This window comes from Pinus tabuliformis, chromosome 8 (assembly GCF_031772625.1).
Source record: "Pinus tabuliformis cultivar Carrire ecotype Pingquan chromosome 8, CPIR1, whole genome shotgun sequence".
Lineage (NCBI taxonomy): Eukaryota > Viridiplantae > Streptophyta > Pinopsida > Pinales > Pinaceae > Pinus > Pinus tabuliformis.
The window spans coordinates 831,854,619-831,866,351 of record NC_142294.1 but is presented as its reverse complement, the minus strand read 5'-3'; the positions used below and the strand labels follow the sequence as shown (position 1 = coordinate 831,866,351).

General features: G+C 33.8%; 1 protein-coding gene across 1 annotated transcript; it reads right to left on the bottom strand.

Moving 5' to 3' along the window:
* Positions 1-424: 424 nt before the first annotated feature.
* On the bottom strand, positions 425-4,155 carry LOC149238163 (auxin transporter-like protein 1). Its single transcript, XM_089366932.1, has 8 exons — positions 3,810-4,155; positions 2,936-3,121; positions 2,724-2,836; positions 2,248-2,431; positions 1,745-1,842; positions 1,434-1,641; positions 932-1,186; positions 425-823 (listed from the first exon to the last, which is right to left on the bottom strand). Exons 1-8 carry the CDS (start codon positions 4,023-4,025, stop codon positions 635-637), a joined length of 1,449 nt encoding a protein of 482 aa, XP_089223058.1. The 5' UTR covers positions 4,026-4,155; the 3' UTR covers positions 425-634.
* Between the last annotated feature and the right edge of the window lie 7,578 nt (positions 4,156-11,733).

Sequence of the window (11,733 nt, the reverse complement as noted above, 5' to 3'; positions counted from 1 at the left end):
TTAAAAATACATCTGGCTGATCAGATGGCGCATCTGTTGTGAATATGAGGTTGAAGTTGGAACACAGGATTACTAAACTGTAAAGCCCTGGATGGTGTGCACAAAGGGTGCTGTATATATCACGACTATGGAAGAGTGCCTTGTATATATTACATGAGATATGATATTATATTTTAACGAGAATATTTTTATTGGGTCAAGTTAGTGTGAATTTTTTCGGATTGAAGGTAGGGTTATGGTCTTGTTCCTTGAAAAATATCTTGTGTTGGACAGTATGTTTAATTCTTGGTCAGTAATTTAAGGCAGTTAAGTAGTCAAAATAGGTTTGGGTAGTTTGCCCACACTTCCATATGACTAGATTATTTCTCAAACATTTCCAACAAATAACCTTCACATTACAAAATATCTTAAAAATACACCCATCACCAACTATCCTACAGTAAATTCATCCCATATATTTTATACCCATAAACATATCCTAATAAAAATATTAAAGCTACCCAAACTATTATTAATTCCCAAACCTGAATCCCCGTCACACATCATTTACAAAAAATAGGAGCTTCCCCTGTACACCATCTACTGTGACAAAATTACAGGTGATCAGTAATTTTTTATGTTCTCTGGTTGAAATTTACTTGTGCGCGCATTGAAAACACTTGTCAAAAATTCCAAATGAATTGACTTGTTTAATCAAGTTGGAAAGGCTGGCCCAACTCCCAAAACCGAATCCCAGCACTCCGACGACGATGACAATGCCCAAATTCATGGTCAAAATCCCTTTCCATTTTGGCATCCACTGTCCTCCCTTTTCCGAAGCGTCCTGCACATGCGCCAGACCAGTGGAAATTCAATTTTTATGGTTATGAATAGGATAAATAGTAACTTAATCAATTAAAGTTAGCATTGAGAATTGCGTTCAAAATTATACCTGTCTGGACTTTTTTGTCCTGAAGACAACGAGATAGGCAGAACATGGGATAATATATACTGAAAAGCTCATAATAAAAGAGCCTATTACGCTGTTAATAGGCCCAAAGAAAGGAAACATCAATGCCAAGAACCACAGAAAAACTGCCACTGGGATCCTCGCTACGACTCTGACCAGATAATGTGATTGATGTACATGGAGCAATTTTTCCCACATGAAGTTCAGTGGCATCACATACAGCCCAAAGGCAACTGCCTATAGTCAAACACACCAATATATTTTAAAATATCACTGAATTGTAGCTTAAAATATATTTGAAATAAATGATAAACATGGATCAACATTGTAAATGTAAATAGATTTTCATACAAATACCATATCAAATCTTGCATGATCCATAAACAGCAAACACATTCCTAAACTAACTTACTATAATAGAAACGAGAAACTATTTCTATAAAGATGGCTTTGATTTACCCATTTACATATTGTATTTTCTCACCTGGTGAGCAATCATGAAGCCCAAACCTATGCTTCTGAATGTAGAAGCAGGCAACACTGAGAAGGCGTTTGAATGCGTTAAAAGCTCGTCTCCAAATGCCCGGTAGAGTATTATACAGTGGGGCATGGTAATTGTCATCACATACCCCACTGTTGCTAGGTACACATATTTATATGACCTTGGGGTCCACATAGCATGCATAATCTCTCTGATAACAGTAGCAAAAATTGTGAATTGTGCCTAATATTGTATTTTCTCTTAGAATAAAACTTTGTGCAAAACTTAAAAACAATCAAAACTCAATGCCATACATGGTAATTGCATGGCCTCCAAATGCAAACAGTATGTTGGTAGTCCCCGTGAAAAACTGCTCCATAGATACGGGGGCAGAATATTTGACATTTTCTATCTGCATAAAATTTTAGAAGATATGACTTTGAATACTATTTCAGATAAATATCAAAATAGATTTGTTATATTTTTTAAATATGTTTTTTGGTTAGGTAATATGCTTAGTAAGATCATTAATAAGTTTAACTTTTGCTTGAATAACTTGATTCAGGGGCATTTAAGCTATCAAAATCACCTTCCACATAGCAATACAAACTTTTAGCGTAGCTAAATTTTTTCACACTGGAACTGACTTTTACTCCATTGAGTATTTTAACAGAACACCATATCACCATCTACTCTACCAAAATGGATTATATTACCTCAAATATAAATCTATTCATAATCCCTTTTCACTATGTTGCCTCAAATATAAATTTATTCATAATATATAATTTTTTTTGTCCGAGGAACCGCATCTGACCTGGCCATGAATGAGGCCCGCAATGACCATGTACCAGGCAGTGTATGTTGTAGTCAGCACGCCAATGATAGACCATATTCGGAAATTGTGGAAGGATGGAAGAAGAACGGTTAACATCGATATGGCACCAAATATGATTGCCCACTCTCGTTTGTTGTAATTCGAATTCAGATAATAGGCATTGCTGCAAACGTTTCACCAACATAATATATATGTCCTTATGTCCTTAAGTTAGACCAAATATAACTTTTCGCAAACCATTTTTAAAATAGATTTTAGAGTAGCAGAATTATCTTCAAGAAATTACAATAAAGATCTCTTCTTTCCAGAAAAGTAGAAGATGGTGTAATTAAGGCTAATCCTTATGTGGATTGTAGATTTCTGAAATTGGGCTGAGATGAATAAAGTCAACTATTTCACTGCATTCATGTCATTTCACAATTAGAAATTTAATAAAATGCAAAATAATAATTTACCTTGCGCATGCAATAATTTGTACAACTGCCACAGTTCCCATGGTCACAATGTTGAAGAAGAGACAAACCCCCTTGAGCCAAGGTGCAACCAAGTAGCCCATGACCTCGTGGTACTGTATGCATCGTCTAACCAGACACGAATTCAACAATCTCTGGATATCAAAACTATCTACTGTCAGTGGAAGCTAAACAAAGACAAGGAGAGTTCAGACCTGGATAATATGGTTCTTGAAGCTGACACCATCTTTTTCCTTACGAGCTCGGTACTCCAAATACAGGCATGCAAGCATGTAGCAAGTCCAGATCCCTACTATAGAATATAACAGATGGAAAAAAATCCCCAATCCAAAGCCCATCTGGGAGTAGGAATAAGGCATGGTGAGGATCACCTGGCCAACCTGCAATTCAATATATACAAAGTTTATATCTTATTTCTGATACCCAATGAATCAATAAATCATTCTAGCAATAGTTCAGAATGTGGAATTCCATGGACCCCATATAAACAAAAGTTAAACTAGCCCCAAGAGTTAGCTCAATCGGTCAAATCAAGTGTCTCCCCAATGGGAGGTCACAGGGTCGAATCCCGAAACGGGTGGCGTCCACTCAGTGTTTAAAACCCTGGAGGTAGCGGCTACCTACTGTCCACTCACCACTGTCCCCACTGTCCACTCAGTGTTTAAAACCCTGGACATAGCGGCTACCCACTGTCCACTCAATGTTTAAAACCCTGGAGGTAGCGGCTACCTACTGTCCACTCACCACTGTCCCCACTGTCCACTCAGTGTTTAAAACCCTGGACATAGCGGCTACCCACTGTCCACTCAATGTTTAAAACCCTCAGTGTTTAAAACCCTGGAGGTAGCGGCTACCTACTGTCCACTCACCACTGTCCCCACTGTCCACTCAGTGTTTAAAACCCTGGACATAGCGGCTACCCACTGTCCACTCAATGTTTAAAACCCTGGACATAGCGGCTACTCATTGACCCAGGTATCCGTGAACCAATAAGTGCAAAAAACAAAAATTAAACTAACTCTGAACTGATTGCAGTCATGAAACCATCAAGCCATAATTCGGTATTACCTGACCAGAAACAGCATTACACCAAGCATCATAATTGGAACCACCATGCCACAAAGTTTTCTGCACCCATGCTTTGAAGCCAGGCTCTGGATATGATGAATTCCCCACATTCTCATCTAGATCTGTAACAACTTCCATGGGGGCGATGTCACTTATATGGTTATTTGTGTTCCCATTTCCTTCTGATTGCATTTCCATATCTTTAACAGTTGCCATTGAGCTGAAATCTGGAACAATAAAAACACTGGTTAGATACACTGCTATTACTAGATGTTGCAGAGTCAGAGCTTGGACAAAGCTCTATTGGATAAAGGCGCCCCTATTTTTTTTCCCGCACGATCAAAAAAGCTATATATTTATATTATGTTCATGATAGTGGATAATATAAGCATACATGGCTCAGTTGATAAAGCCGTTTGCAGATAAAAAAGCTATATATTTATATTATGTTCATGATAGTGGATAATATAAGCATACATGGCTCAGTTGATAAAGCCGTTAGCAGGTGCAGATAAGGGCGCCCCTACACAGGCAAATTCCCCACGCTTTTGGGAATGGCTTTTCACCGGATAAGGATCTGAAAAGTTGGAATTCTTTGCTAAAATTATCCCAAGGGATATAATTCTAGCTTTGCTGCATTTATACCCGGCTTTGCTTCGTTGCCAGAAAAATTGCCAACAAAATGAATGGGGAATTAGACATTATTGCTAGTTTTCAATCGTTCAAATGATTCTCTAGATTTATTTTAGATTCAGAAGATTTATATGACAGAGCAGCAATGGTGACAAATACGTGCATTATAGATTTATGCTTATCCTATGTATCATTCTATTGATATGTTAACCGATGCATTCGAGTACAACTATGGAAAAATGTGTATTCAAAATATACTTCTTTTCGTTTATCTGCCATGATTTTAAAATTCCTATGGAAATATGGAAAGGATTATAAATTTCTAACTTGGGAGTACGTGTATTCAAAATATATTTCTTTTGGTTTATCTGCCATGATCTTAAAATATATTTCTTTTGGTTTATCTACCATGATTTTAAAACTTCTAACTTGGTATGATTTTAAAATTTCTATGGAAAGGATTATAAATTTCTAATTTGGTATTTTAATTTTTTCTGGAAAAAATGGAAAGGAAATTTGAAATACAAATAATGATTTAAACTTTTGAAACTAAATCATATAAATCTGAAAATTTTGTATTTTTAAATATTTATTAAAAGAATTGCTAAGTATTTTAAAACCTAAGTTTAATTAATAGAAATATAAAAAATTATTTTTTCTAAGTGTTTTTTTCCTCTCTTTTTATAAAATTAATATTATGCTTATTACATTAAAAAACATTAAACTGAAAAAATTATAAAGCATGCTAAACAAAATGTAACTAATGTATTATTAATCCATGGATGGGTTGTTATACATGCAAGGAGGTAGGGGTGGGCTCTTTTCATCCCACTGAAACAGTGCCATAAAGACATGGTGACACGGCCCACTTGAGGTTTGAAAAGCCATGCAATTGGCTTGCGAGTCAATTCAAATGTCGAGAACCTGTCTTCACTTTGCCACCCACTGCTCCATGTGTTGCTCAATCCTCTCACCTAATTTAGTATCCACCATGGTGCTCATCTCACTTGCAAGGTTTGTCATGTCGCTCAACCTAATTGATTTCGTATCCACTTTGAGGCACGCCAAAGCCTTTTCTTATGGCACTCGGCTCAAAATCTTAATTGCGTCTTGTTTTTGGGTTGTCTTTGGATTGTTCTCAACACTTAGACACCATTTCAGGGAAATGCTCTTCCTTAGCTCTATCATCTTTATACTGGGCAGAAGGATTCAAGGATTGTTGTTATGGCTAGGCGCTCTATGGATAGTCTAGACCTATGTCTTCTCTGGGAGTGAATTTAGATTCACAGGCTCACATTGTTGACCATACTTTGTGATCTCCTAGCATCTCTCTTGCTTCTGGTCAACACCTATTCCTTTACAGTGTAGATGTGGATGGAAGCAGTTGAGCCTACATACACATTCCTCCCTCATTCCACTCACTATGCTAGCTGTGAAGCGAGTTCATGAGTTTCTTTTTTCTAGGTTATGGTCTATTCTCATTATCATTTTCCTTTCACTCTCATTATGGTTGTTTCCATGTGTTTTGTAGCTTTCTCCTACAAAACTTACATCTTGTTTTCCCTTGAGTGTCAACTTACAAGCCCATCGTCGTCCTTGAATACCACTTTCATGACCTCTCATTATCAGCTTGGGCAGCAAACTATGTTGTGTCAATGAGCACAAGTTTGTCAAGGTGTAACTTATTACTAGGAGCATGGATGAACCTAGGTTTAATTGCAAGTTGAAAAATCGACGACTAGGTTTCAAGAACTAACCCCCTAACTCATTTCAAGATGAACTAACCTAGGTGGAACACAATTTGGCAGACAAATGATGAGCCCTTACTGACTTTGAGGTGCTAGCTGAAGCTGTAGAATGGGTGCCTGATGTAAGTCATACTAATGGTAGATGTAACCTAAATATCTATACTATGGACATTTACTAGCACCTTAAATTCCTTCGTAGCATGGTCCTCCTTGATAAACATGTCACCAAAGAAGACGTGTTGCTTTCCATGGGTCATATGCAAAGAAAATTACAAGCTATGGACATAAGGCTCGGGCATAGTGAAAGACACATGGGCCTCCCTCTAAAATTGGGTTTCTTTTGTGGTAGCAACAAGGGTCGCATCGAAGTAGAAGCTACTAACTTTTATCCCTTAGAATGATGTTTTTTATTAATTTGTTAGTTTTTATGCATCGTTTTTCTATGTATTGTTTTAATACAGGCCCTCATGGCCCAACTATTGTTTTTGGAGGCCCAACTAGTATTTTTAGACTCATAGATTTAATTCACAAGGTTATGTTTTAGAGTAAAATTATTTTGAATAGTTTGATTTTTTGTATTTGGTTAGGACTATCCAATAGTAGACTACATTGAATCTAAATTGTAATCCAATACTAGTAGGCAATACAAACCTTGAATTTCACAAAAAAAAAAAAAACTATATTTATTATCAAGGTTTTAATCAAATTAAAAGTAAAAATATTTATGTATATAGATATGTAAAATCTACATAAATATAAATAATATTATTAAGAGTGGCATAGATCCAATATAAATTTGGTTATAGGAAGCACTTTTAAGAATCAAATTTCTTGTGTTGCAAATATTTTCTCAAGTTTAGCACTCAAAAAGGCCTTTGCATCTTGAGAGATTTGATACTTGTCATGCCTTGGTAGATCCAAAATTAAGATAGATCTATGTTACTTAATAGCATAGTCTAGTTTTTTGATATTTTAACTCTTCTATAGACATAATCCTAATACTTAAAGGGTACTTAATATTTTATATATTAAAACAAATTAACTAATAAAAATTCACAATCTCTCCAAAACATTATATCTCCATTTTAACATAGGAAGAAGAAGAAAATAAAAATAAACCAACAAAATATAAAATTGAATTGAATTAAATCTTTAAGTTAATCTATTTTATATAAACATTTTCTTCAATTTTATATTACAAATTATTAATAAAAATATTTACTATAAATTTTGTTCTTAAATTTTTTAAGACATATATAATTATAATTTTAACAAACTCTAACACAATTTTAATTTAAATAAAATGTAGATCTAATGATCTAACTTAAATTAATGATCTAATCATTTTAAAAATAAATCACATCAATTAATTTAAAAGACGTAGACAATTTAAATGATTTATGTGATAAATTGAAAAGATACATCTTTAATAACTCTATTCACAAAAACCTCCATTCAAATAAATTAACAATACTTTATATTCTTATTATAATAATTATGTACATTTACTACCCTAATGATATTAAACACATTGAGATACTATTATGAACAAGCTTATACTTTGCCAATACTGAAGTATAATTAAAAAAATAAATGGAAATATAATAAAAATGGATACTTCTATTATGAACAAGCTTATACTTTGCCAATACTGAAGTATAATTAAAAAAATAAATGCAAATATAATAAAAATGGATACTTTATTTGAACCGGATGTTGCATGCTTGGGCACTTTGTGTTTGAACCAAACATTAAATAAATTGAAATATAATAAAAATGGATACTTTATTTGAACCGGATGTTGCACTGTGTGTTTAAACCAAACATTATATTGGTATTTCGTGATTTCTTAAAACCAAATTTAATACGATAAATTGATATCAAATTTGCAAAGATAGAACAACATTAAACTTTAGTGACTAGTTAGATTCATATTTTACGATGCATAACATTTAAAAAATATGATGATATTTCTTTATTTAAGTTTCCCTTTTTCATTTTTAAAGCATAGCATCCCCAAAGCTAGGTTACTTGTTTTTAGGTGTGTTTTCTCCCGTAACCTTGTTTGAGTGGATGGCCATCCAAAGAGTTGTTCGTCGATCCTCTGCAACTGCTTTGACATACACACCTACTTAAATAATGGTTAGTATTGTTTCTAATATTAATATTTATTTCTATAATAGTATGTATTTTTTTTAATATTTATTTTTAATTTTAGCTGTTCGAATATGTTTAGTTTAACATAGAACGAGCTATGTTATCAAATATTTATAAGGTTTATAAAATTTAGTTTAAGGAATAATTCATGTTATTAGATATTTATAGATTTTGGAAATATTTTAGAATCTATCACTGAAGAAAGAAGTCAATTTTTTGAATTTTTTTATTGATCATCAAATTTTGGAATATTCTTGAAATATACAGTCAACATAAGTTCAACAATCCTGAGCTACAACATAATCTTTTTTTGCAAAACATAAAGTTGTGGTAATAGATCCTAGAAACTAAGGGATATCAATGGACCTTCGTAGCACCTTCAACATCAATAGTGATTAATGCAACATATGCGAAAGAATTGTTACTTTCGACCATGGCAACACTTTATTTTAGAACTCAGCCTCTCTAGTCATCAACCAGGTAAATACAAAATCCATAGTCAAGAACAAGGTTCTTTTTAATTAGCTTTGCAATATTTTTGCAGCTATCTTACTAGCTTGGTTGAAAGAATAGAGGGAAAAAAATAACTAATAACCATTATGAAATTTGAATATTTGGTAGTACCATAAACCCTATATGTGGGGAATGCTCTTAGAGAGGATTATAGTGTTAGATGGGCCTAAGGATAACAAATCTCTTCCTTTCTACATATGTGGGGCATCTGGAATGGTCGAAATGCCCAAATTTTTTAGAATAAACCAAGTTTTAAAATAGATCGTGTTGGAACATATATAAGTGCCTATTTTATGGAATACAAAAAACCCCCAACACATAAGCCTCCAAGGGCTATTGTATATAAATATTTCTCTTTTTCTCTTCCATCAGGTCTATTTGATGGGGCGACACAAAATGCTATATGTGGATGTGGTGTTGTGATCAACATAAACACATAATACTCTCAGAAATTTTGTTGGAATGCAGGTGGTGGTACAAACAATAGGGGAGAGGTCATTTCCCTCTAGGGATCCCTATATTGTGCTAGGTGGATGAATATGAATGTGGTGCACATTTTTGGTGATTCACAAGTTACAATCGATTGGATCAACAAGCAAACATCCTTTGCCCCTCCCCTTATGGGACATTGGATGCAACAAATTCACAAGATAAAGGGATTTTTCCAATCAATTTCTTTCTCCCATATACATCGTGAGCTCAACCAATCTGTGGATGATCTATCCAAGGAAGGCATATATATGAATCCAGGGCACATCAAATCACAGTCCTTTCAACCAAGCCATCTATAGGACTTGGGTCATCTTCCTATGGGTGACCTATGTTGCACATTTCCAGAATGACGGGGGGATATAATCTCTTGGCTACGAATATATTTGTTGTGCCCAAATATTGAAATGGATGTTTATATGATCCTTTTAATGGTTTCTCTATTTTTTTATCGCGCTCTTGACAAATATTCCCCCCCCCCCCCCCCCCCATTTGGATACTAAATATGTTGGGTTCTATGCTTTTTTATTGGGCCCATTTTTTGTTGTTGAATATAGAGGACTCTGAGGGTATGAATCTAGTCTATCGTATATATATATGTAAACTTTGATTTAAATATATAAATCAAAGTTCAATTTTTTCCTTCTAAAATAAAAACGAAAAAGAAAAAAGAAAAGAAGAAAGAGTAAGCTTACAGTGACAATCTCAAATATTATTAGATCTGCATAAAACAACAACATTTTTGTGTATAATTGTCTCTTGTGTTAATAAGCATTGTGAAATTTCCAGTTAATTAACCAAAACAAGTCAAATATCCATTTATAGGGAAAAAATGAATTTCAAATTCCACAAAGGTGTCTGAAATTAAAATATCAATATTTATGCCCATCTCCTGTTCCAATGCCCTTTCTGAATAAAATGGAGTTTTAAATCCAAGATTGATAAGGAAAAAAATAACGGTTTGTATTTTTCTTTGTATATAATGTCTCCTTTCAATACCACATGTTGTATGTTGAACTTGGACTATATTTTTAGTGATCATAGGAACTATGAGGACCCTCCAAAATGGAGATCAAATCTAAATGAGATTACCCAATTGCATAACAAAAACCCAATGGAGTTGTCTAGAGTCTAATTTACATAGTATCTATGAAAAAAAAAAAGGATAGAACATGTATAGTGACCAGAGATGGAGGGTAAATCTTATTTATACAACCAATTGAAACATTAAAAAATATATAAATTTACCTTTCTCCCAATTGCCAGTTTTAACTATATGTTAGTTCTTTGTATAGTATATAAATGCTAGGTCCACACATTGTAAGGATTAAAAATATATCTACATAGTTAATACCAGGGGGCCAATTTTTTCATATTCTCAAAATTTTTTCATTTATCTATCCATTTTGGTCCCCTATCACACCATTCCACAAACATAAATGCATTGAATCCATGACTTAAAAGGACCAAGAATCATTTGAATAGATATTTGCGGGATTCAAATCATTGTATCTTATTGGCCATGTATTTGTACAACATTCTTATTGTTTGTTATTGATTATAACCGCTCACTCAATTGTGTTTAAGGGGGGGAGTTTGATAATGACAGATGTTTTTGATTGTTGTTAATCCGTTAGTGGATTTTTAGGGCAAGGAAGTTAGATTATGATAGATACTATTGTCATAACTTTATTTTCATTTATTTTGTTTGATCAGTGTGACGGGGAAAGTGTTCATACATCTTCATGAGTGTTTAATGTACTTTGTTCAAGATGATTTTCTCATACTTTCAAGTCTTATTTTTCATTTTCTAAAGGATGGTATTGATTCTATTTGAAGCATTTATCTTGGTTCTTTACCAACACCTATATTCTCTAAAGAATTTATGATGAATTTGTTAGTGTTTACATTTCTTGTGCATTTGCAACATCTTCTACTTCAAAGATCCACCAAGTTCGCTTAGGTTTCTTGGCTCTCATCTTCACATTTCAATACTTCCTTATTTGAGCAAGATTTTGTTTTTTCTTTTCACTGGAACATTTGGTTATCTATAGTTTTAACTCCATAGTTATATAGGCACTAGTATCTTTCTCTCTTTTGGAGAAGAGTTTCTTTTTCCTACATGTTTTTCTCTATTTCTCCACTTATGAGAGTTTGTACGTGGGTACCTTATCAGGCCTCATTGTCGAGATGAAAATTTTCTTTATGTTTACTTCCTACGTTTCTCTTATAGGGGGTGTTAGTGTTGATATTTTCCAGTGCATACATTTCTAGTGAGTTAAGTGTTGATTTGTAAGCTCACATAGGTGTTCTATATGCCTCGTTCCCATGACAATCTTTAGCCAACAGTGAGCCTTCTCCATTTTTATAAATGGAGGAATTCT

What these genes read in the sequence shown, in the direction of transcription:
- LOC149238163 (XM_089366932.1), bottom strand. Translation starts at nt 4,025, where the DNA reads ATGGCAACTGTTAAAGATATGGAAATGCAATCAGAAGGAAATGGGAAC. An exon ending in GTAATGCTGTTTCTGGTCAG is followed by an intron (nt 3,122 to 3,809) that starts GTAATACCGAAT and finishes ATTGAATTGCAG; the next exon opens with GTTGGCCAGGTGATCCTCAC. An exon ending in GCTTCATGATTGCTCACCAG is followed by an intron (nt 1,187 to 1,433) that starts GTGAGAAAATAC and finishes GTTTGACTATAG; the next exon opens with GCAGTTGCCTTTGGGCTGTA.